This window comes from Carcharodon carcharias, chromosome 4, assembly GCF_017639515.1.
Source record: "Carcharodon carcharias isolate sCarCar2 chromosome 4, sCarCar2.pri, whole genome shotgun sequence".
Taxonomy (NCBI): Eukaryota; Metazoa; Chordata; class Chondrichthyes; order Lamniformes; family Lamnidae; genus Carcharodon; species Carcharodon carcharias.
Window position 1 is genome coordinate 123,267,307 of NC_054470.1, and position 27,570 is coordinate 123,294,876.

The following is a 27,570-nucleotide window of genomic DNA, read 5'->3' on the forward strand; positions in this document are numbered from 1 at the left end:
CCCTTATTGTACAAAATCTCGAAGGTTTATTCACTTTTCCTGGGACAACCCAAAGTTATGCCATAGCCCTCCGGAATTTACTTTAATTCTCCTCAGTGCTCCAGCTATCCTGAAAGGTAAGAGGTTGTGGGCGTCCTTCCATTAGCTTTTTTGGCTTTGTGACCCTCAACCTTTTCTTTACAGTTCAGCCTTGTTCATGGCACCAGCAGATACCCGACTGTCTTCACAAAGCTTTCTAAGCTAACTCTGCTGACTACTTTCAGCTACAGGGCTCTGTGAGGACCGCTGTACATTTCTTTCCCTAGCTCTAAGCTAGAGCAAATCTTCCAGTTGCTTTTCCATCACGAAATCCAAAATGAAGATAGAAGCCCACCCACATCCCGTGTGGTGAATGATGGAGTTAGTCATTTCTCTGCTTGAAATGCAGCTTCTAACTGACTATCATCTCCTTTTGGCGCTCTCACTCTGGCACAATGCAGTCCCACCAAAGCAGAGCTACAACTGCCACTGTCTGTTCTCCAAACTAAACTGCTTGCTTCTGTTAGCAAACACACAAAGATAGTTTAAACAAAAGAACCTTCTACCCCTATAGCCCATCTCTATGACAACGTGGCATGCTTTGGGATGATCCCAAGCAGAAATGTAAAGGAATTATTTACCTACAACACAACTCTTTGATTCTGTAACCCATGTGAATAATTTATATTGCTAATGGGGTTTACGACCCTTTCTCCAGAATTTCTGTCCCTATCAAGGAAGTCTCTTGTTTACAATGGGCTTTCATTTTTTTTTACCTGGGAACTACATAACTAATTTAAGGGTGTAATTTCCCCATCCCGTTTGCAGTGAGTTTCATGCGGTCAGGAGTGGAGAATTCAGTGGCAGGCAAAAAGCCGAAAATTTGCTGACACAAAAACAGCTTGCAATTCTCCGGATGGTGGGTTTATGGCAGGTCGGTTATCCTACCGACTAGTGGTGTGAACACTATTTGCATTCATTAACATCTCATGAATGCTTATTAATACAGCTGCTCGCCGGAATTTTGTCACACCTTCCAGCGGGGAATTACATCAGCCTCAAACCCATTTGAAAAGGGTTGGCATGCACAAGTTGGACCACAATTCGCTGGTAACTTTGAGCTGAGTGCAACATACAAGCCTACCTGCCACGGTGCCGCACCGGTCTTGTTGTGATGAACGTCGCACTGCTGGGACTGTAGAGTTGGCCTGCTCTTGCTCTTTGCCTGCATTGTTCCAAAGGACGCCACTGGGCTGTGGCACTCATGCAGGCCTCAACTTTCAGAAACTAGCTCTTCATCTGTGGGTGGGATGTGAGGCGAGGGTGGTGTTGATGAACACAAGGTGGGCAATGGGGAAGGAAGGCGGTAGAATGGCAGTGAGGGGAAAGGGCGAACACGAGAGGGCCTTTCTGGAGTCGCCCTCTAACTCTCTAACTTCTTGTTGCCGCAGGAGTGAACAGAGCTTAGAAAGAAAGGAGGAGAATCCTTGCGATGAAAGCCACTGAAAGCCAATGGCTTCATTAGCACTATTAAAGGGCTACTCAGAACTCAGTGGTTTCACATCACAGTCACTGCATCTCAAGAGTAACACAGAGGAATTTAGAATTTGTGAATGAAGGCAACAGTGAAAGAGGCCCATGAATGAAGGCCTGTCACCAGTTTTGACACTCCTAATGAGCCAAAGGGCAGCCACTCACAGCATAAAGGTGGGAACACCACCACCCAGGAGTTCCCCTCAAAACCACTCATCATCCTGACTTGGAAATATATCGGCATACCTTCACTGTCACTGGGTCAAAATCCTGGAATCCCCTCCCTAACAGCACTGTGGGTCTACCTACACCACAGGGACTGCAGCAGTTGAAGAAGGCAGCTCACCACCACCTTCTCAATGGCAATTATTGATGGGCAATGCCAACATTCTGTAAATGAATTTTAAAAACTCATTGGTCATTAATATGCCACATCAGAGATTGGAGCACAGAGCTAGGATGGGTCACTCATCTCAAATAAACTTCAGCATCTCGCGCAGGGCTCAAGATGTTACATATCTGCAATGCCACCTTGGTCACCTCAATGTGTGTGCTAGTGTCTCAGGGACAAGGTGGGATCTGCCACCATGCATGGGGGGCAGGATAAACTATGGACCTTTACAGTTTCCATAGCTTCATCTTTTGGGCTTCACTTTCTTGCTCTTTGAATCATTAATGTCTTCAATGTTTCCTTTTAGAGAGAAGGCAAAAGCACAAATGGTCAGAGCTCATTACTGCCTTTGTCAGGGTCCGAATGCATGGAGGAGGCAAAGGAGGGAGAGGCAACTCCACGCACAGCTCCAGCAGGAGGGACATGGTCAAATGGAGCCAGAGCATGAACAGGAGGATCAGGAGGAGAGATCCAGACAATGGGGGCAACTCGCCAGACCTAGGATTTATCATAGAAGAGTCTCCTGTTTACAAATGAGTGAGAGGCAATGCCGTGCACATCTGCGCTTGTCCCAAGATCTGATACATTACATATGCCACATTCTTCGTAAAGACCTGATGCCATTTGGAGCTCCATGGTATTTCCTGCCAGTGGTTTTGAAGGTGACCGCAGCACTAAATTTCTTTGCCTCTAGTTCTTTCCAAGGATCAACAGGGGACCTGAGCGGCATCTCTTAGTCCACTACACAACGATGCACAAAGGAGGTCACAGATACCCTTTACAGGAAAGCCTATCATTATGTCAGGCTTGCTCTGGATGAAGATAGCCAGGCTTCAAGATTCACTGGCTTCGCCACCATCTAGGCTTCCCAAGAGTGCAGGGTGCAATAGACTGCACCCATGTGGCTCTACGGGCTCCATGGCAGCAGCCCCTAATGTTTATAAACCACAAGGCCTATCATTCCATCAATGTACAATTGGTGTGTGATCACCGGAAGCATATATTGTATGTTTGTGCGTGGTACCCTGGGAGTTGCCATGACTCCTACATCCTGAGTCATTCCCAGGTGCCTGAGTGCCTGAGATTTTTGAGAGGCTATTATGTCTGCAGGGATGGCTGCTTGGCAACACTGGCTGATGACACCAGTGCATTGCCCTCAGAGTCGTTCCGAGGAGAGGTGCAATCATGCTCACAGCTCCACACGCTCCCTTATAGATCAGACTATAGGGCTTCTGAAGATGTGCTTCAGATGCTTGGATCACTCAGGTGGCTCACTACAATACACTCCCAACGGGGTTTCCCACATCATCGCAGTGTGTTGTGCCCTTCACAATCTGGCAATGCAAAGAGGTGAACCCCTGCCAGTGAATGAACTTGAGGAGAATGAGAGCTCAGGAACCTCAGGAGATTGCTGAGGGTCAATATGAGCACAATCACACTGTGAAGGAAGGAAGACATGGGAGACGTGCCCGTGATACGTTAATTGCTGACAGGTTTCAGGAAGAGTAAAGTGAAGGCAAATGGCCACATCTCTCTTAACTCACAATGCCATTTACATTCACCTCAGGGGCCATTTACTTTCATCTCAGGGGATGTCCACCCATTAGCAGCAAGATCGAATCCTGAATTCACACTTGCGCACTCTGAACTCATGTATCGCCAGGCCATGATCTTTTCTGTGATCCGTGGGGCCCTGTGAGTGAGCTCAGCCTGGGAACTGAGAGTCTACTTAGGAACAAGAGTGATGCGAGAGAAGACTTGAAGCCTTTGCCACCACCTAATGATGCAAACACTGCTGTGACTAAGATGTGGACATGCCCAGGGATCTCCTCCTCCTGTGCATGTCTTTTCTTTTGCCACTACCACTGAGGAGACACAAATGCCGCTAGAATAATAATGTTGATTAGCTGCCCTCACTCAATGGTGTTCCTTGAAGAAGAAGGGTTGGAGACGCTTACATCATACACTTCAAATAAAGATTTAGGCACATCTCCATGACATCACATAATGGTGCAGAGACTAGTTCAACTGAGGTTGACATCACAGGAATGTGAATCTCAGAGCAGGACACTATCACTGAGTGGGAGGAAGGCTAAACCTCAAAATAAGAGGATTCCAAAGAACAAAATCACAATGCCTTCAGTTTCCAAAAACATTCACATAACCATCAAATGTATTCACAAAGTGCAATTTCTTTAAGTGAATAGCATACCTGTGACCCAAAAGTAACATCAATTTTTCTTAACTTTCATAACTCTACTGCTACGCCTGGGTGCAGCCCCGACATCCACAGCAGAGGTGGAAGCAGCCTGCTGAATACTACGTCCTGATGTCTGCAATAACCTTGGCAGACCTCCTCTGGTGGCCCAAGGCCTGGAGGGCCCCAGCCTCATAAGGGTCAGCTGCTCAGGGGCAGAAGCTCCCCTCGGTGGCCTGAGAAGCTGGAGTGGATGGCGCCACAGGCAGAGGGGGCTGTGAGCGACTGCACACACTTGGAGTGTTCTGAGAAGAGGCTCCCAAGTACCTGGCTGATGCTCATCCTCCCTGTGGGTGCCTGAAGACCCCACCCTGACTCCTGCAGGAGATGGTGCACCTGGAGGGAAGTCAAGGTGTCTCGTCCCCATGTCACCTACATCTTGATGGTGACTACCAGCATGTGTGGCTCTGAAGTGCAGGGCTGAGCGTATATCTGGCAAGACCTGCTGGACCAAGGTCTCCATGGTAGTTGCCAGCCTTCCCATATTGATCTTGAGATGTTCGCATGTTGATCCCACATCAGACAGAACATGGAAGGACTCCTCCATCGTCCACTCTAGTCTGCTGAGTGACTGTCAAATCTCTGCCTGATGTTCTGCTGCCTGTCGTTGCATCTCCAGCATTGGGTTGGCAGCCACTTCCAGAGACTCATCGTCAACTTGGACTGAGAGGGTGGCTTTTCTCCAGCCGAGTGCTGGAGACCTGAGCTGTCCCTGTCTCCAACTGCTGCGGGGACGTCAAAAGGGGTGTTCTGCAGGAATTGAGCCCAAGCCTAATCTACAGCTGTGCCCCATCAACGTGTGTGGCTCTGAGCTGGTGGAGGGTGCATGTGAGTGCCATGACGGTTCTTCCAAAGCTACCTCTTTGGACGTGGTCTGGGGGCTCGCACTGGTGCTAGACTGGCTTGAGGGCCTTGATCTGCTTGTGCTGAGGGAGTAGAAAATAGAGTATCAGTTAATGAGCATGAGCTAGTTAAAATTGCATGTGACTAACTGTGAATGTCTGGATTTGATGAGGTGATGGAGCTGTGATCCATATTAGGTTGCTGGGAGAGGCCGATCTCCCCTTCCCCACAGGAGTGATCTCTGTTCTCCCCAGCCAGCTCAGCTGCAGCCTCCTCAAACTCAGGAAGGGCAATGATGTCGGCTGTCCCTTCCCTAGTCTGCGATCCCTTGCACCTGTTGTGCGCCAGCTTGGCCTGTATGAGAAGAAAGAAAGGCATGTGATTAGAAGGGATGGAGCAGAGGTTGGGTGAGATGCATGTACCCTGTGTGTGTTGTGCCCTCCCCAGAAGGGTCAGAGGATGGAGTGTGAGCAACATGATAGATGGGATGGTGGTGAAGTGAAAGTCTCAATGACGGAATATGTGTTCCCTGCTAATTGTTGTGTGAGATCCCTGAAGAGAGTAGCCATTTGAATGCATGATGCCATGAAGAGAGTTTGATATTGGAGGGAGTTGAAGGATGACTTACCCTGGCAGGGCAGATGAGATCATTCATCCTCTTCCTGCACTGAATGGCACTTCGGGCGTGGTTGCCAGCATCGCTGACCTGCTCTGTAATGGTCTCCCAGGCCGGAGAGGTGAGGCTTCTGCGTATCCTGCAGCCATCCCTGGGATACAGAGCTTGACTGTGATCCTGCACTCCTCTGATCAAGGCCTGGAGGCCCTGGTGGGTGATGTGGGGGGCTGCCTTCTTCTTGAGGCTCTCGGCCATCTTCTTCTTGCTGCAAGACATCTCTGCACATGTCTGCAAGACAGGTGGGCTGGAGAGAGTGAGATTATCTGTTGGGCTGTCCTTTAAATATGGCACCCGGACCTTCAACCTCGCCAGCTGACGGTGGGCAGATGAATCAGATCCCGACCCCCCCGGCAGGTGATTCAACCCAAGACTCATCTGTGCATAATTAATGACCCTCCAAGCACAGAATCAGGCACAAGTTCCCGCCGCTACAGCCAGCAGGGTGGGCGCCACCAAAACCACTCATCATCGCATTTAGCCTCATGCATGGAAAATTCCGCCCTAAATGTTTTATTGAAGTAAAGGTAGACCTTCTGGTTCCATTATGAGCCCAAAGATGCACCATTTATTGTTCAAGTTTTACACTTCTACCTCTGACCTTGTAGAATAAGCGTAGGTTAGCTATTAACTGTAATTAACTCCAAGCTTGTTTGAATTGCATTTACATCAGAGTTTCTCAATCATGATTTTCCATTCATCTTACATTTAACACTTTAATTCCTAAAACTAAAATTTATATTCTAAAACATATGAATTATGAACTAGATATTTGCAACATTTATTAACAGCCTTCTCAAGTTGCCCTTCCACCTTTAAAAATTTGTCTACATACACCGCCACGTGTCTCAGTTCCTGCACTCCCTAAAGATTGTACCATTAAGTTTGTATTGTCTCTCCTCATTCTTCCTATCAAAACATTTTACTTCGCGTTTAATTAGTGTTAAACTACATTTGCTATTTGTCTGCCCTATTCACAACGTCTCAATGTTTACCACTTTTTCAAGTTTTGTGTAGTGCAAACTTTGAAATTATGCCCTGTATACACAAGTCTAAATTATTAATATATACCAAAATGTGCAGTGGTCCAAAAGTCAATCCCTGGAGAACGCCATTGTCTACTTCCTCCCGTCTGGAATACAACTATTCACCTGTATTACAATAAAAACAGAATAAAATAAAATGCTGGAAATACTAAGCAGATCAGGCAGCTTTTGGAGAGAAATAAGAGTTAACATTTCAGGTCAATGAACCTGTATGCATTTCGGAAATTCGTCTCTCTCATTGCCCATGATTTTTATCAGAAAAGCAATTGTCCTAATACCACGGGGAACTCCACTGCCTACCCTTGCCTAGTGATTTGTCAAATTTCTTTTGAAAGCTTTTGAAGGTTGACAACATCAACCAGACAACCCTCATTAACCCTCTCCGTTACTTCATCAAAGAACTCCATTAAGTTGGTTGAATATAATATGCCTTTAACAAACCATGTTAATTTTCATTATCAGCCCATATTTTTCCAAATGCCAATTATAGTTACCTTAAACTTCTTAAACCCCTTGCCTCCTTCACCCTTACTTTCAATAATGTCATGGACTTCTTTGTCACTAAGATTGAGACCATCTGTTCAGCTGCTTCTCTCTCTACCCAAGTCCAGCAGGCCAAACTTCCCCTAAGGTTACCCCTGCCCTAGCCCTGACCTCCCATATTTCTCCAGTTTCTCTTTTAGCTTTCATCATGCCTTCTCTGAGCTCATCTTGTCCATGAGATTTACCTCTTGCTCTCTCAACCCTATTCCCACCGATTTTCTGACTACCAACTTCCCTTCCTGGCCCCATGTTGGTTGATATTATTAATGGTTCCCTCTTCTCTGATGCAGACCGTCCTTCCTTTTAAATCTGCTTATCACCCCTCATCTCAAAGAAAACATGTTTGACTCTTCTGTCCTTGTAAACTACCACCCGATCTTCAAACTCCCTTTTTCCTCCTAAGTCGTTGAATGTGTTGTCACCTCTCAAAACTGTGCTCATCTTTCCTGGAGCTCCATGTTTGAATCCCTCCAATTAGGTTTCCACTTTTGCCATAGTACTGAAATAGCCCTAACCAGAGTCACGGATGACATCTTATGTGACTGTAACCTTGGTAAACTATCCTACTTAATTCTTCTTGACCTGTCTGCTGCCTTTGACATGGTTAACAACACCACATCCTTTAATGCCTCTCCTCTGCTGTCTGGTTGGGTGGGCTTGCACTCATCCTGGATTCATTCTCAACTAGTCAGTTTGAACTGAGAATCACCTGAGATGGTTTCTCTTCTTGATCCTGCATTGTTATTTGGAGCCATGCAAAGATCTACCATTTGGCTCCTATTTACTTGTTTCCACCCTAGGCAGTATCATTAGAGAACATAATAATATGTTCCACATCTGATTTCCACAGTATTTTGCCTTTAATCAACATGTTCTACATGTATGCTGATGATACCCAGCTCTGTCACACCATGACTCTTCTTGACCCCTCCACTGTCTCTGATTCGTCACACTGCTTGTCCAACATCCAGTACTGATGAACAGAAATTTCCTCCAACTAAATATTGGGAAGACTAAAGCCATTGGCTTCAGTTACCACCACAAATTCCATTCCCGAGCACTGACTTCATCCCTCTTGCTGGCCACCATCTGAGGCTGAACCAAACTGTTTATATTCTTGGTGTTGTATTGACTTTTAGATGAGGTTCCAACCATATATCTGCTCCATCACCAAGACCATCTACTTCAATCTCCATAGCATTGCTCTATTCCACCCCTGTCTCAGCTCATTTGCTGCTGGAATCCTCATCCATGCCTTTGTAACATGTAGATTTTACTATTCCAAAGTTGTTCTGGCCGGCCTCCCATCTTCCACCCTTCATAATCAACCAGAATTCTGTTGTTCATGCTAACTTACATCAGCCCTGTGAGCACTGATGTACATTGGCTTCTGGTTGGCCACCATTTGATTCTAAAATTCAAATCCCTCTATGACTTTGGCCCTCCCTATCTCTGTAACTTCCTCCAGCCCTACATCCCTCTTGAATTCTGCGCCTTACCAGCCATTCTGACCTCTTGCAGATTCCTGATTTTAATCACATTATTTACAATTTCTTTATGTGGCTCAAGGTCAAATTTTGTTTGGTAACTCTCCTGTGAAGCACCTTGGGACATTTTACAATATTAAAGGCCTTATTTAATCGTTGTGATTGCATACTTTTCTCTAAGAACTGCTTTCTCATAGTGCCTTATTTAAAATTGTCAGGGACCAGGAGCAGCAGAGAATTTTGCAGATTGGAATGCACTACCCCAGCCAAATCACTTATGTTTTGGAAAGAACAGGTTCGGACAGAGAATAGACACCTCTTATCCGGTTATCTTTTCTACTTAGATTTGGACTGCAAAAGTGTACAAGGAAGAGCTGGTGTTCTTGGCAGTATTATGATAGAGCAATAGAAGTATAATAATGCATGCTGTTAGTATTGCAAACTTAAAAATATGAAACCAACATGTAAGTAGATGTATTTTAATTCTAGGAAAATGTGAGCACAGAAGATGGGCATGTTTGTCCCTTGCAGCTAAGCTATCTCTATTGCTGTATACTAGGAGACATTTGTCTCTATGGCAGTACCTCAGAAATCCAAAAGGCTGCCCTAATTGGGTTTGGAAATTCATCAAAGTCACCCAATAGGACAAATACACCAGGATTGCTTCAACTTCTACAGATTCAGCCAGCGACAACAGCAGGAGATGGTAAGTCCCATAATGAAATGCAAATTACATTATAAAAATTCAAAATTGATAGTAAACCACCAGAGTAATTGATAATAATGCTACAACTGATATTTACGTTATACTCCTGTACCTATCTACTAATTAAAAACTTTACATCTGCATTCAGTTCTTGTCTGTAAAATCTAACCTACTGTTGTCACATTTTTCCTGTTTTTTTGTTTCTATTTGTTCCAAATATAAAATTCTGTGTCTAGATTTATAATGGGCCAGATTTTGTGTTCAGTTGTGAATCACTGACGTTTACCATTCATTGTGCTTACAGTTAGACTTTTAGTTGGCTTTTGAGCAACAACTTGCAGTTTAAAGATCTTAAGCAGCATGATACCCTCAGAAATTCTGTGACCAATGTGAACAGCACAAAAAACAATGTGTCTCTTCAGCCAATCAGATGGAAGAATCTTTATTGAGGCCCAGATTTTCATTACTAAGGCCAGTTCAGCACTGAGTTCAAATGGTCCTGCTGAGTTCAGGTTTCCCCTATGTGTGAATCACTCCCCACCCCCTCTACCCTGGTGGCAAAAATAGGATCTGTCAAAAATTGGGGCAGATCTTCCATATCTGGTCCCACCTAGCATTTTTGAAGATTTGTTGAGACTTTCCAGAGTCTAAACCAGGAAGTATAACGTAGAATATTTAAAGCAATGTAAAATCATATACAGAAACCAAAACAAAAACAAGGTGATGAAGAGAGGGAGATAAAAGAGACAAAGAAAATGTTTTTAAATTCTGAAGAAGTGAGACTCTATTTGTAAAGTTATATTTTCAAGGCCACAAAGGTCTTTTGGCAGTAACTAAGATTCATCATGCAGTTAAAAATTCACTCACATCTGAGTGCACCGTCTCTTGTCTATTTTGGGGCAACTAGCGGGTAAGCACTGCAATTTCACATCCTTCATATGTTTTAATGCCAAATGTTTTGGGGGGGATACTGGTATGGTGAAACTTTTGCAGAAGTGGAGCAGCAACTTGTATATTTCCACAATTAACTGTACATGTATGGACTCCAGAAATGTTTGTCCAATTTACACTATAATAACAAGGTCCCTGTTTGCCTCACAACTATTTTTAATGCAATATCTGGCCTGAGTTTTGGCTATAAACTTGTTGACTTGTTGTACTGTGTAATTGCACAGTTTGGACACTGTGGTGGCTGTGAAGCAAATTTCCAAACTATTCTAGCTCTGAAATGATTTTTCTTTAACTGTTTTTCTTTCTTTCATTTAAACCAATTTTACTAATAACGTTCAGCGTTTAAATTTATAATTTTTTTGTTTTAATTGTAAATTTAATAACATTGCTTCCTTTCAACAGTTTTAGGCTTCCTACTGCTGCTTTAAAATAATATTGAGACTTATTAGGCCTGTTCTGCTTCTTAACCTTGCTATTTAACCAAGTTAACAAGGCCCTGGTCAGGGAGTTAATGGATATTCACCCAGCAACAATGAAGGAATAGTGATGTAAACCTCTTCTAAAGTCTGCTGCTTTTAGTGTTTCTGATATAGGTTGCCTTTGGAACAACTTCAGTAAGTTGGTGTCACTATTTCAAGATATGCCTGATGCTGCTGACATGGCTTCCTACATTCCCTGTTGAACTATGATTGGTGTATTGCTTGATGGTGATTGAGGAGTGAGGAATCAGGCTATGAAGTTACAGGTTGTGTTGCTATGCAATTCTATTGCTGTTGGATAGCCCACAGTGGCTCATGAATACCCAATTTTGGATCGTTGGATAAACCCTTAGTTTGTTGCATATAGCATGGTAGTAGTGCCACATTTCACAAGGGAGGATGAGACTTTATCTTCACAAGATTATGTGGTGGTCATTTCTATGCTTGCTGTTTGGACATAGTGTCTATGGCAGGTAGGCTGGTGAAGATAAGACTAAATAGTTTACTGCCTCACATTGGTTCTTACACACATGACGCAGGTCCAAACTTGAGCTGTGTCATTTAGCACATGGCCAGTTCAGTCAATGCTGGTTCTACCAAATCAATCTTGATGTTAAATAAGAATAAATTCTGTGCCATAGTTCCTTCAGTGTCCCTCCAGAAGTGATGTCCAACAGGGAGACACACTAATTTTTAAGTTGAGGTGAGCTCAGGGCAGGGAGGCAGGGGAGATGAAGGATCTTTAGTGGCCTTGTTTGATCTGAAGCCACGGGACCTCATGGACCCTGAAATTAATGGTCTGCTACATGAATGTGACAATGTGCTCCATGGAGATAAAAACAAAAAACTGCGGATGCTGGAAATCCAAAACAAAAACAGAATTACCTGGAAAAACTCAGCAGTTCTGGAAGCATCGGCGAAGAAGAACAAAGTTGACGTTTCGAGTCCTCATGACCCTTAAACAGAACTGAGTAAAATTAGGAGAGGGGTGAAATATAAGCTGGTTTAAGGTGGGGGGAGCTGGGGGGGACCAGCTTATATTTCGCCCCTCTCTTAATTTTAATCAGTTCTGTTGAAGGGTCATGAGGACTCGAAACGTCAACTTTGTTCTTCTCCGCCGATGCTGCCAGACCTGCTGAGTTTTTCCAGGTAATTCTGTTTTTGTTATGTGCTCCATGGATATGGGAATGTGCTTCACCTCTGGTAGATTATCCCACTGATGACTGGACAAGCCCATGAACAGTGGTGGTAAAGTCTAGGATGTTAGCTGTTATATATGATTAATGGGATAACAGGGTATCAGTATCCAAATATTGGGAGGACTTTGTAGGGTCAATTGGGCTGAGACTACCTATATCTCATCTTGACATGATTTCTCTGGACCTTAGATTCATCCTACTTTTTCGCTTTTATTCAACATTATTGTGATTGTCAACCACGTGGAGTTGAACTGGAGTCAATGTGCAATGAGTTTTTAGAGCAATCAAGAAGCTTATCTGGTCATTTTTCTGGTCCTAAACTGCAAAATTCCAGATTTATTGAATTCAGTTTAACACTTTGCCGTGGTGGGATTGAACAGTGGATCTCTAGATTGTTAGTCTAGTAAACTGCTGTATCATCTTGCTTTGTATTCTGCACTTCAGAAAAGGTCAGATATAAGCTTCAGTGCATCTGCAAAGGTATATGTAGGTCTGATATTTCTCTATGTACAAGGGAATACTAATTTCCTAGCCATATGGAAACAAAAGGAGACACAGTTGATCATTTCAAGTCTCCATCTTGTTATGACCGGGATTGGAGGAGTGCGGGTATTATTTAGCCCCACTACTCTGCAGGTCGTACCCTTAATTTAAGAGTTCCGTTTTCTCACCAAAATGGCCAATCGTTTACCTTCATGACTGGTACCCAGAATAAAAGAGACTTTAACCAGATTTCTTGCAATAAACTCAGAACAATTGTTTATTATAAAACAAAATTTTTTTAACAAATTGCAAGAACTGGTTAACACACAATTGTACTCAGGAAGTATAACTATCTATCTGTTCTTTTAAAAAAAACTCATCACGCACACAAACAAAGGACAAACAGATAAAGTCTGTCTCTGCAGAGATGGGTTTTATAAGATAGGCGTTATAAAATAAAGGATAACGTTCACTGGGTCTCAACGCTGTTGATCTGGAGTTCCCTCATGTGAAGACAGTCTGATGGTCTCGGTGGATGTCTGGAAGTTCTCGCCAATAGAATTTTGGCGTTGAGATGAATGCATATGGCTGGATCAGTTCTTCTTGGCTCAGTTTTGCAGGTCCAAAAATGCAGCCATGGTACACTCAGATGAGGATTATCTGGCTACAGATTGATAACCACGCACAGTTTCAAGTGAGGCAGAGAGAGAGAGATAGAGAGAGTTAGGAAAACCCTCCTTTCTCAGCTTATTCCCCAACAACACTGAGTTCAAATCCACAGGTTCAAAACTTAAAGCTTGCCTCTGCCATTTGATTTCCGGAAAAAACTTCCAGCCTTTGTCTTCCCTTTTTGTTTTGCTCCATTAATTAAGTGATTGCAGTTCAAAACAAAGAACCAGCCCTTCCTCAAGTACCATGCAGGTCAGGTGATTTCTTGGAAGAGGCCTGCTTGTTGACAGTTCCAAAGTGAACTTATGATCTTTTTAATAAAAACTCCAGGTCAGCATCCAAATGTCCAGATAATACCATGTCCTTCCATAATTTAAAAAAAATTCAGGACAGAATTGTCCTAGATTTGCATAAAGTGCGATAATGGACGGGAAAAAGTGTGCTTACCAGCCAGTCTCAATGGCAGATTTTCACACCGTATTTTCCCATTCCCGGTGCATCCCGCATCATTAATAATGCATTCCCAGGAAACACGCTGGATTGCTAGCCAGGCACCTTCTGATTCGTCCACCCTGCTGTCACCTCAGGCCTTCAATAAACCAGGCACCATATTTAAAGGGTGCCCCTGCACAGAGCTAGCATTCTCTAAGGGATTGGAAGCTGCTGCAAAGTCATGGCTGCTAAAGGGAGGAAACATGCTGCTCCCAAATTTAGCAATGCCTTCCTCGGGTGCAGTGGGGGCTGGCTGTGAAGTCCTCTACCCCTGCTCTGGGCGAAGACCAGCAAGCAAAGTGACAAATCCAGCATGGGAAGCAGTGACAGCAGTGGTCAGTGCCAACAACCTGCAAAAGAGGACAGCCACCCAGTGCCGAAAGAGGATGAATGATCTCCTCAAGTAACTCACTCTTCTCATCAATCTCAACTCACACACTCACAAACACACCCACAGGGATGTCACTCTGCCACCTCAAGGGACATCACCATTCATTCTCGCGCACACGCTTCATCTGCCCTGTGGATTGTATCCTCATCCTGTCCATAGCACCACTCACCATCCACACATGCCAGGCATCCTTCTCATCTGGCCTGTCAGGTGTCCTGCTTACACTCTCTCCATCTGTCTTCATGCAGGACAGGCTGGCACACAACAAGAGGGAGAGATCAAAGACTGGTGGAGGAGTGTCTGACATTAAGGTCCTCACAGACTTTGAAAATAGAATCATCCAGCTGGCCAACAACGATCTAGACTGTTCCTGTGCTGATGGTGATGTCGGTGGTGCTCAATCCAGTGAGGATCCAACAGTGCAACATCAGACAACCATGCTGTGAGTCAGTTCCCTGTTTTGCAGTCCCTTGCCATGCACTAATTATCTCTCCTAGCTTTCGTAGGCACATTTGGGAAGGAGCCAAGGGGATCCATGAGCCAGGTCCTCAACTCAAATCCCGAAGACACCTTGGAAGAAGAATCTGATGACACCCTAATTGAAGGCCCTTCACAGCGCTTATCCACTCCCTCCACCAGTGCAGAGACACACACCTCGGTGGGACCTGGTTCTAGAGTAGCCTCAGGGGTCAAATCTGGTGAGCACATCACACTGATCCACAGCAGGTAGCAGCAGGGACTTCCCAGTTTTCTAGCATTCGGATGGCTGCTGGAGGCCAGAAATCTGCTGAGTCTGAGCCAGATGACGAGCCTTTGGACTGGGTCATTTCTCAGGCGCTGGAGCTGCAACAGCAAGCCCGGAAATATCAGGAAGGGATATAGGATGCACTCCTCAGATTGCAAAGCACGTTGGAGGAGTCTGTCCTCCTTCAAGCTGAGGTGATAGCGCCAGCATGCCAAAGCACTGAGGTCAACATTGGTAGGTATGCAACCGCCATGGAGACCTTGGTCCAGGACATCACTCCTGCACTGCTGTGCGGGCTGAACTTCATTGCTGACACCATAGTTGGCCTCCAACAGTGTGTATATGAGAGGGGTGCTGGGCAGTTCAATCTCACTCCAGCTTCCCCTTCTCCTCAAGGAATCAGCCAGAGGTCCTTGGCACCCATTGGGAGGAGGATCAGCAGGTGCACACCCGGCACCATCCACTCAGGTGACTACATTAGTGTCTGGCCCATCTGAATCCCCTATTCCTGTGACCCCAGCAGCTCCAGTTCCACAGACCAAGGAGGGTGCCGCTGCCACACAGAGGACACCTGCCAAGCTCATCATAGGGTGTAGCAGTCAACAGGCTGGCTCCACCTCCGCTCTGGATGTCGGGGGAGCACCAAGACGCAGCGGCAGGGTTAGGTATCCCTTGTGGTTCACGAAGTTGACTGCTTGTTGCCATGGAGATCTAAGCATCACATTAATGCAGTCAATTGCACCCTGCAGCTGTGGAAAACCTGAGATCTGCGCAAATCCCATCGCTCTTGCTTCCATAAGATGTAGGAGCAGAAATTAGGCCATTAGGCCCATCAAGTTTGCTTCGCCATTCAATCATGGCTCATAGGTTTCTCAACCCCATTCTCCTGCCTTCTCCCTATAACCTTTAATCCACTTACCAAACAAGAACTATCAATCTCGGTCTTAAATACACTCAATGACCTGGCCTCCACAGCCTTCTGTGGCAATGAATTCCATAGATTCACCACTCTCTGGCTAAAGAGGTTTCTCCTCATCTCTGTTCTAAAAGGTCTTCCCTTTACTCTGAGGCTGTGCCCTCAGGTCCTAGTCTCTCCTACTAATGGAAACATCTTCCCCACGTCCACTCTATCCAGGCCTTTCAGTATTCTGTAAGTTTCAATCAGATCCCCCCTCATCTTTCTAAACTCCATCAAGTATAGACCCAGAGTCCTCAAACGTTCCTCATATGTTAAGCCTTTCATTCCTGGGATCGTTCTCGTGAACCTCCTCTGGACCCTCTCCAGGGCCAGAACATCCTTCCTGAGATACGGGGCCCAAAATTGCTCACAATATTCTAAATGTGGTCTGACCAGAGCCCTATAAAGCCTCAGCAGCACATCCCTGCTTTTATATTCTAGTCGTCTCGAAGTAAATGCCAACATTGCATTTGCCTTCCTAACTACCGACTCAACCTGCAAGTTAACCTTAAGAGAATCCTGGACTAGGACTCCCAAGTCCCTTTGTACTCCAGATTTCTGAATTCTCTCCCCATTTAGAAAATAGTCTATGCCTCTATTCTTCCTACCAAAGTGCATGACCTCACACTTCCCCATGTTGTATTCCATCTCCCACCTCTTTGCCCATTCTCCTAACCTGTCCAAATCCTTCTGCAGCCTCAATACTACCTATCCCTCCACCTATCTTTGTATAATCTGCAAACTTAGCCAGGATGCCCTCAGTTCCTTCATCTAGATCATTAGTGTATAAAGTGAAAAGTTGTGGTCCTAACACTGACCCGTGTGGAACTCCATTAGTCACCGGCCGCCATCCTGAGAAGGACCCCACTCTCTGCCTCCTGCCAGACAGCCAATCTTCTATCCATGCTAGTACCTTGCCTCTAACACCTTGGGCTCTTATCTTACTGAGCAGCCTCCTGTGCGGCACCTTGTCAAAGGCCTTCTGGAAGTCCAAGTAGATAACATCCATTGGCTCTCCTTTGTCTAACCTACTTGTTAACTCCCCAAAGAATTCTAACAGAATTGTCACGCATGACCTCCCCTTGATGAAACCATGCTGACTTTGCCCTATTTTATCATGCACTTCCAAGTATTCTGAAATCTCATTCTTAATAATGGACTCTAAAATCTTACCAACGACCGAGGTAAGGCTAATCGGCCTGTAATTTCCTGTCTTTTGCCTCACTCCCTTCTTAAACAGGGGGGGTTATATTAGCAATCTTCCAGTCCTCTGGGACCCTCCCTGACTCCAGTGATTCCTGAAAGATCACCACTAACGCCTCCACTATCTCTTCAGCTATCTCCTTCTGAACTCTGGGGTGTAATCCATCTGGTCCAGGTGATTTACCCACCTTCAGACCTTTCAGTTTTCCTAGCACCTTCTCCTTGGTAATGAGCACCATACTCACCTCTGCCACACGACTCTCTTGAAATTTGGGGATGTTACTCGTGTCTTCCACCGTGAAGACTGGCGCCACAAAGAACCTATTCAGTTCCTCCGCCATTTCTTTGTTCCCCACTACTACTTCTCCAGCATCATTCTCCAATGGCCAATGTCCACTTTTGCCTCTCTCTTACCCTTTATATATCTAAAAAAACTCTTGCAATCTTCTTTTATATTACTGGCTAGTTTACCAACATATTTAATCTTCTCCCTCCTTATTTCTTTTTTAGTTGTCCTCTGTTGGTCTTTGTAGGCTTCCCAATCCCCTGGTTTTCCACTGCCCTTCGCCGCATTGTATGCTTTCTCTTTAGCTTTTATACTGTCCCTGACTTCCCTTGTCAGTCATGATTGCCTCGTCCTCCCTTTAGTATGCTTCTTCTTCCTAGGGATGAATTTTTGCTGTGTCTCCCAAATTACTTCCAGAAACTCCTGCCATTGCTGTTCCACTGTCTTTCCTGCTAGGCTCATCTCCCAGTCAATTCTGGCCAGCTCCTACCTCATGCCTCTGTAGTTGCCTTTATTCAATACCGTTACATCTGATTCCAGCTTTTTCCTCTCAAATTGCAGGGTAAATTCTATCATATTATGGTCACTTCCTCCTAAGGGTTCCTTCACCTTAAGCTCCCTTATCAAATCTGCCTCATTACACATCACTAAATCTAGAATTGCCTGTTCCCTAGTGGGCTCCACCACAAACTGCTCCAAAAAGTCATCTCGTAGACATTCCACAAATTCCTTTTCTTGGGATCCACTACCAACCTGATTTTCCCAGTCTACCTGCATATTGAAATCCCCCATGATCACTGTAACCTAGCCTTTTTTACACACCTTTTCTATCTGCTGATGTATCTTGTGCCCCACATCCTGACTACTGTTTGGAGGCCTGTACATAACTCCCATTATGGTTTTTTTACCTTTGCGGTTCCTCAACTCTACCCACACAGATTCTACATCATCTGACCCTACATCGTTTCTTGCTATCGATTTACTTTCATTTCTTACTAACAAAGCAACCCCACCCCCTCTGCCAACCTGCCTATCTTTTCGATAGGATATATATCCTTGGATATTTGGCTCCCAGTCCTGATCCCCTTGCAGCCATGTCTCCGTGATGCCCACCACATCATACCTGCCAATTTCAATCTGCACCACAAGCTCTTTTACCTTATTTCGTATACTGCGTGCATTCAGATACAACACCTTCAGGCCTGTATTTCCCGTCCCCTTTCTCATTGTCGTCCCTTTATCTGATGTGCTTGAAGTTAGATTCCTAGCCCTTGCCAAACAATCTGTCCTATTTTGTGTTCTGGAGACTTTAATAGCCTCTCCTGGGCTCTCTTTTCTTTTCAGTTTTTTCATAATTTTCCATGAAGTTGAATCCACCACCCCCACCCTGCCCTCCCCCCCACCCCCCCCCCCCACCCCCCCGCCCCCCTCACATGCTAACCTGCTGCTTTGTTTCCCATTAGTCATTTTGTTGGAGTTTTACCCTTCCCTTCCCCCCCACTTTCTAGTTTAACGTCCTGTTGACCACCCTATTTACCCTTTTCGTTAGAACTTTGGTCCCAGATCCGTTAAGGTGGAGACCGTCCCAACGGTACAGATCCCTCCTGTTCCAATACTGATGCCAGTGCCCCACGAAATGGAACCCCTCTTTCCCGCACCACTCCTTTAGCCGTGTGTTTACTTCCCTTATTCTCGCGTCCCTATGCCAATTTGCACATGGCTTGGGTAGTAATCTGGAGATTATAACCCTTGAGGACCTGTTCTTTAATTTAGTTCCTAGTTCCTGATAATCCCCAAACAGGTCTTCTTTCCTAGTCTTACCTATGTTATTTGTCCCGACATAGACTACAGTAACTGGATCCTCCCCCTCCCTCTCCAATATCCTTTCAAGCCGGTCAGAGATGTCCCTCACCCTGGCACCGGACGGGCAACATACCATGCGGGACACTCGATCCTGCTTACAAAGGATGATATCAATTCCCCTAATTATAGAATCCCCTACAACTACCACTTGTCTTTTTGCACCCCCCTCTTGAATGGCCTCCTGTGCCACGGTGCCGTGGTCAGCTGGCTCATCCTCCCTATAACCTTGTTCCTCATCCACACAGGGAGCAAGTACCTGCAAGTACTGCTTCCTGGCTTTCCTGATCTCAGATGAAATGCTCAAAGTTCTGTGCCTTCGTGAAGATGGCGTCCATGACCTCCTGGACACACTTGTGTGTGGAAGCTTGTGAGATTCTGCACAGGTCACCTGTGGAACCCTGGAATGAGCTACTGGGGTAAAAATTGAGTGCTGCAGTCACTTTCACGGCCACTGGCAGTGGATGCCCTCCATGTCCGCATGGAACCAAATCCTGCAGCAGGTGACATATGTGACCGATCTGTTCCCTAGGCAGGCACAATTTTTGGTAATACTTGTTCTTGGTCATCTGCAGGAATGACAGGCGCCATCTATAGACCCTGGGTCTAGTGGGTTGCCTAGGAGTGATGGTTCTCTGTGGATCTTCAGCTGCATGCGCAGCAGACCATGCTAATGGAGGTAGTGGGTAGGAGGGGTGGGGGGGGGTCGGTGGGGTGGGGGGGGTGGTTGCGTGGGGAGTCATCATCTGCTTAACATATGATAGGGTACAGAAAAGATACACCTTCAAAGTCATAGAGGATAGGTTTTACTTCCAGGGGCCACTGTTGGACCACTGTTATTCTTCTAATGAGGTTGATTATAATTAGTGTAAGTTTATTTTCTTTTAATTCATTTACAGGATGGGGGTGTCGCTAGCAATCCCTGCAATTATTGCCTAATTGTGTACAAAATACTCTGCTGATTTTGTTGCTGTTAAATATATTATATGTGTTTTAGAATATATCTGTTAATCAGCTGAGTGTATGAACTTTGCAAATCATTGAACAGTATCATTAATTACAATTTGAATTAACTTGTATGATGCATTAGTTCCTATATCTTGATTTCATAAAGTACACAATGATACATAATGGTATTCATTACCCATAGAAATGAAAACTTCTTACTATTTCATAGCTTGCCTAATTGTTCAGTTGGTAAATGGAGTTTGCCAGTATGGAGCATAGTCCTGCAGAGGACAAATTTTCCAGATTTGATCCCATTATTGTTGAATTAGGTGATCTTACCCAGTGCGGCTATAGTGGTGCTAATGTTGGTGTCAGTACTACTGGGTAAGGAAAGGGAAAAAATATCTTCTCTTCCCAATACTGATCTTTATTCAGTGACACTTGCCCAGAACGTGCACATAAATGAAATCTGGGTAAGGAGTAAGGACAGAATTGGACTTATCTTGATGCCCTCTCCTATAATCAATCTGCTGAGCGAGAATACAAACAATACCTGAAGCATCAGACCCTCTTGTGAATCATGTGTCAATAGATAGAAATTTGTCTTCATTGTGCCAATCTCCAAGCAGAAAACAAGGGGAAAAAATTACCAGTTTCAAAGGGCCACACCTTGTGGCGCAGTGATGCCTCATATATGTTCAATAGTGTATTGACCTATATAGTTTAAGTGAATAATAAAACAAATACAAAATTACCATGTTTGAACTACTTTGAAATTGATGGGTCCCTATTACAACCGTGACTAAAAATGTGGAATAGCGGTTTCAGTCTTGCAATATAAGCTGTGTCACTTCTAATTCCCCTAAGGTAATATATAATTGTTATAGCTCTAATCAACATGTACTCACATTTATATTGGAAAAGATAGCTTTTCTATTTCTTTTGTGTGTTGTTGGAATGTCTCAAAGCATTTCACAGTCAATTACTTTCAAAATGTAATCACTAGTGTTATGTAGGCATTTTGCATGTCACAATTTCACCAACATTAAATAACATGAATGATTAGTTAAATTATTTAAAAACAGACCTTCAAGTACAAAGTTCGGTTTTATTACAATGCTCACATTATTTAATTCACAGATCAGGATAGTGGCTGGTGGGTTCGCTATGGAGCAGCATACAGTTTGGAAAAGGTCTGTCACATTCTTTATGGTGACAAAAATCAAGAGGGGTTAAGGAATGCCGCATGGACTGCTCTACAGAAACAACAAAGCTTGGAGCAGGATGCTCGAGTCCTGGCAGCTGTTAAAGTGGCTGAGGTAATTTGTTTATATGCAATTATGGGTAGTTGAGTCAAAATTTAGTTGCCATGAATTTAGTTGGAAGCAGATATGCTCATTCTAACATACCAGGACTATAATTCATTGCCTGGTGCCCATTGATACAATGATACAACAGACTTGCATTATCCATTTGCTGAGGGCTGGCATGTACTCATTCCACCTGGCACAGGATAAATTGGAATGGAAGTGTTGGGTCACTGCATGCATCTTGTGCTCATTAAGGCCTCAAAGTGTGTTAATGAGATCACCAACCCATAAAGTGGTGTCTGTGCCGAACAACACTACTGATGCTCTATTAAAAAAAAGGGTGCTGTATCGTTGGCTCAATCAAACCTGTTGTCTTCCAGGATCCTAGATACAGCAGTATGCTATTCAGGCACTCAAGCCTATTGTGCAATTTCATCATCCACCTTTGTTCCATATCCCTTGATACCCTTAAACAAAAGTCTATATTGATCTCAGTCTTGAACATTTCAAAGGATGCAGCATCTGTGTTTTTTTGAGAGAAAGAGTTCCAGATTTCAACTATTCTTTGTGTTCCCTGATTTCACTTCTTAATTGCTTAGCTCTAATGTTGAGATTATGATGAAATCTGACCAATTCAGGTCATCAACCTGAAACTCTGTTTCTCTTTCCACAGATGATACCCAACCTGCTGAGTATTCCCAACGTTTTTTTTTGAGAATTCCATTATCCGCAGTATTTTTCTTTTGCTTTAAGTTTTTTTAATTAAATAGTCATTTGGCAGTACAGAACTTGAGTATTGCTGAAAAAGGAGACATGCCTAAGCTTTTCATCTTGCACTCATCAGGACACTTGCAAGAATACCATTATAAGAGGCAAACAACAATTAATACTGTATGTGAAGAGAGTGCTGATTGGTTGGCAAGTGGCATTGCCATGGGGAATGCACCACTGATGGTGACTGACAGTTAACTGCCAAGCATTGTTTGAAATTTACAACAGGCAACTTAACTTGATTGGTCAAGGCTTTGCCCTGACGACTGAGTCAGCGAATGGCTATCACTTATTTTGTTTAGCTGAAACAGGCGCAATGTTCTTTCTGTCTCCAAAGAACAGGTCTCAGTACGTAGCTCCCAGTACACACAAATGTGCCACACTGCGAGCCTGACTGACAATATTAAATTGATTGTCAGTGTAATTCTTAGCACATTGAAGATTATTTTGCAAATCTTGTCCAATCGCAGAATCACATCCAATGTTGGATGCTGTGTTTTGAGTTTTGCAAGCACAGGCTGGTTGGATACGGTATTTACCCTGCCCATTGCAAACAGAGGCTGGAACATGTTCAATGCTGCCTTGTTGTTGAGGACAGTCATTTTAACCTCATCTCTTGAGTTCAGTTCTTAGTCCATGTTTGGAATAAGGCTGTAATGAGGTCAGGAGCTGAGTGGCCCTGGCGAAACCCAAACTGAGCTCAGTGAGCAAGTTATTGCAGAGTAAGTAGAGATAGCATTGTTGATTACACTTTCCATCACTTTGCTGATGATCAAGATGGGGCTGATGGGGCAGTAGTTGACAGGTTGGATTTGTCCAGCTTTTTGTGGACCTTTTAGTGTAGTTTATCACAAATAACTGCCTTCTTGTTCCCCAACTGCCTTGATTGCCAATTGTTTCACTAACAGAAATTCAAACCGAACTGTTTAAAAAGTGGTTAAAATAAAATCCATAGACATTACATCAGACCAACAATGAACCCTAAAAATTAGTTGTTTTATCAAGATCTTACACAAGAAAATGGTAGAGACTTTGAACATGTATTTTGTATCTTTTTTCACAGTAGAAGATAGAAAAACTTCCCAAGAATAGTGGAAACTCTAGAAGCAAAAGAGAGTGAGGAACTTGAAAACAATAACTATAGAGAAAACAATAAGAAAACTAAGGAAACCAAAGGCTGATATGTCCACCAGATCTTATGGCCTGCATTCTTTTGTCTTAAAATAAGTGGCTGCAGAGATAGTGATGCATTGGTTGTAATTTTCCCAGATTCTGGAAAGGCCCCAGCAGATTGGAAAATCATAAATGTGACATTTCAATTCAACAAAAGAGGGAGAAAGAAGCAGGAAACTATTGACTAGTTAGCCTAATATCTATCATTGGGAAAATGCTGGAATCTGTTTTAAGGAAGTAGTAGCAGGACATTTAAAAGGTCATAATACAATCAGGCAGAGTCAACATGGTTTTATAAAAGGGAAGTCATGTTTGACAAATTTATTCAAGTTCTTTAAGGAGGTAACAAACATGGTGGATAAAGGGGAACCAGTAGATGTAGTGCATTTGAATTTCCAAAAGGCATTTGATAAGATGCCATATAAAAGGTTACTACACAAGATTAGAGCTTACGGAGTTGGGAGTGATATATTATTAGCACAAATAGAAGATTGGCTAATGAACCAGAAACAGTCAGGAAAAATTATCATTTTCAGGTTGTCAAAATGTAACAAGTGGAGTGCCAGAGGGATCAGTGCTCAACTCTTTGTATTAATGACTTGACTGAAGGGACCGAGTTTAGCCAAATTCGCTGGCAATATAAATATAGGCAGGAAAGCAAGTTGTGAGGAGGACACAAAGAGGTTGCAAAAGGATATAGATAGGTTGAGTGAGTAGACAAAGATTTGGGAGATGGAGTATAATGTGGGAAAACAAGGTTGTCCACTTTGGTGGGAAGAATAGGAAAGTAGAATATTATTTATGTAGGTAGAGACTGGAAAATGCTGGGGTACAGAGGGATCTGGTATCCTTGTACATAAATTGCAAAAAGTTCACATTCAGGTACATCAAGTAATTAGGAAGGAAAATGGAATGTTAACCTTTATTGCAAGAGTGATGGAGTATAAAAGTAGGGAAGTCTTGCTACAACTGTACAGGGCATTGATGAGACCGCACCTAGGATACTGTGTACAGTTTTGGTGTCCTTACTTAATGAACGATATACTTGCATGGGAAGCAGTTCAGAGAAGATTCAGTAGGCTGGTTCCTAGGATGTCTTAGGAGGAAAAGTTGGGCAGATTGGGCTTATATTCATTGGATTTTAGAAGTATGAGAAGTGATTTTATTGAAACATATAAGATTCAGAGGGGTTTGATAGGTTGGATGCTGAGAGGAGTTTCTCCTCATGGAGGAATCTAGAACTAGGGGCCACAGTTTAAAAATGAGGAGTCTCTCATTCAAGATGGAAATGAGGAAGAATTTCTTCTCTCATTGTTGTTCGTCTTTGGAATTCTCATCCACAGAGAGCAATGGAGGCTGGATCATTGAATATATTCAAGGCTCAATTGGCCAGATTTTTTGATCTACAAGGGAATCAAGAGTTATGGGAGGCAGCCAGGAAAGTGAAATTAAGGGGTCAGTCAGCTCAACTATGATCTGATTGAATGATGGAGCAGGTTCAAATGTCTGAATTGGCAACTCCTATTTCTTATGATCTTGGAGAAACTGACAGTCACAAAGGAGGAGATTTGGACTGAAATGTAAAATAGAGTATCTGAAGGAGTAAATATCCCTTTGAGGCACTGATATTTACTTATTGTAGGAAGTGGAAGGGAGCTTGCAGCTCCATAATATGTTGCTCCTTAGAAATAACTAAGTAAATCATGCCCAAAACAATAAAAATTAAATTATTTGAGGAGGGAATCCAGAGATAACAAAATTTTTTGTAGGATTTTCATAAAATAGAAAAAAAATCTTCATAAATATAATCTGGGTTGGGATTGAAAGTGCAGTACTGCACAGTCCTCCATTAGCAAAGAAACAGAAGGAAACTCAGAAATAAAAACAGAAAATGCTGGAAACATCCAGCAGGCCTGGCAGCATCTGTGGAGAGAGGATCAAAGTTAGGGGCCCAGATTTTCATGTGGGCTCTGGAATACTCAACCTGCGTAAAGTTAGGGTTCCTCTGGGGAGTGCAACCACGTTTATGGCTCTGTGAGTGCCCCAGCTGCACAGGGGAGGGAGGAAAAAGAGGGGAAGAGCAATAGTGGTAGGAGACTCAATAGTAACTGGAACAAACAGGTGTTTGTGCGGCTGTAGACTTGACTCCAGGATGGTATGTTGCCTCCCTGGTGCCAGGGTCAAGGATGTTACTGAACGGCTGCAGGGCATTCTAAAGGGGGAGGGCAAACAGACAGAGATCGTGGTACGTATTGGTACCAATGACATAGGTAGAAAGAGGGATGAGGTCCTGCAAGCAGAATTTAGGGAGCTAGGAAACAGATTAAAAAACAGGACCTCAAAGGTAGTAATCTCTGGGTTACTTCCAGTGCTGCACGCTATGAGTATAGAAATAGGAGGTTAGTCCAGTTGAATGCGTGGCTGGAGAGATGGTGCAGGAGGGAGGGCTTTAGATTTCTGGGACATTGGGACTGTTTCTGGGGGCAGTGGGACCTGTACAAGGAGGATGGGTTGCACCTGAACTGCAATGGGACCAATATTTTGCAGGGAGGTTTGCTAGTGCTGTTGGGAAGGGTTTAAACTAACTTGGCAGGGGGATGGGATCCTGAGAGGAGGTTCAGCAGGGGGAGATGCACAGCCAAAATTAGAAGAGAGAGCAAGTGAGTCTGGAAGGCATAGAAATTATAGGCCAGTTAAGGCACAAGGGTGTTTGGCAAAGTTGGAAGGTATTTATTTTAATGCAAGGAGCTTGAAAAATAAGGCAGATGAGTTGAGGGCACAAATTAACACATGAAAGTCTGATGTCATTGCCATCACAGAGACATGGTTGAGAGAGGGGCAGGATTGGCAGCTCAATATTCCAGGATATCGGGTCTTCAGGCGAGACAGGGAAGGAGGTAAGAGAGGAGAGGATATCGCAATATTGATCAAGGAATCAATTACAGCAGTAAGGAGGGATGACATCTTAGAAGGCTCCTCAAATGAAGCCATATGGGTAGAACTGAAAAACAAAAAAGGAGCAATCATATTGCTGGAAGTGGGCTATAGGCCCCCAAACAGTCAGAGAGAAACTGAAGAGCAGATATGCAGGCAAATTTCAGAGAAGTGTGAAAATAATAGGGTAATAATAGTGGGCGATTTCAAGTTCTCCAACATTAACTGGGTTAGTCATAGTGTGGTAGGTTTAGAGGGAGCGGAATTCTTAAAATGCATCCAGGATATCTTTTTAAGCCAGTATGCAGAAGGTCCTACAAGAGAGGGGGCAGTCCTGGATTTAATTTTAAGGAATGAAACCGGGCAAGTGGAAGAGGTATCAGTGGGGGAGCATTTTGCAGATGGTGATCATAACTCCGCTAGATTCAAGCTTGTTATGGATAAGGACAAGGATGGGCCAGAAACCAGAGTTCTAAACTGAGGGAAGGCCGATTTTAATAAGATCAAATCTGATTTGGCCAGAGTGGACTGGGAGCAGCTACTTTTAGGTAAACTTGTGTCAGGGCAGTGGGACTCATTCAAGAAGGAAATAGAGAGAGTTCAGGGCCAACATATTCCAGTAAAGACAATGGATGGGACCAACAAATCCAGGGAACCCTGGATGTCGAGGGATATACAGGATTGGATAAAGAGAAAAAGGGAGGCTTGTGATAGATACCGAGGGCTCAAAACAGCGGAAGCCCTAGAAGAGTATAGAATGTGTAGGGGGGAATTGCAAAAGAAAATTAGGACAGCAAAAGGGGAGCATGAAACAGCATTGGCAAGTAAAATAAAGGAAAATCCAAAGTTATTTTACAAGTACATTAAGAGTAAAAGGATAACTGGGGAAAGAGTAGGGCCCATTAAGGACCATAGTGGTAATTTGTGTGTGGAGCCGGAAGATGTAGGTAAGGTTCATAATTAATACTTTGTGTCGGTGTTCACAAGAGAGAGGGACGACGTGGCTATGGAAATCAGGCAGAAGGACTGTGATATAATTAAAGAAATTAGCATAGAAAGGGAGGAGGTTCTAAGTGGTCTGGCAGGCTTAAAAGTAGATAAATCTCTAGGCCCAGGTGAAATGTATCTCAGACTGCTAAGTGAGGCAAGGGAGGTGATAGGGGCACTGGCAATAATTTTCAATACCTCTCTGGCCACAGAAGAGGTGCCAGAGGACTGGAG

The 27,570-nt window shown here is 43.9% G+C and overlaps 1 protein-coding gene across 1 annotated transcript in view; it reads left to right on the top strand.

The window, feature by feature from the left end:
* Positions 1 to 27,570, top strand: part of tmem232 (transmembrane protein 232) — a 161,746-nt gene that overhangs the window by 91,312 nt on the left and 42,864 nt on the right. Inside the window, exons 9-10 of the mRNA XM_041185329.1 lie at positions 9,351 to 9,497; positions 21,302 to 21,480. Of these exons, the coding sequence (XP_041041263.1) occupies positions 9,351 to 9,497; positions 21,302 to 21,480 (326 nt within the window). The remainder of the gene's footprint in view (positions 1 to 9,350; positions 9,498 to 21,301; positions 21,481 to 27,570) is intronic.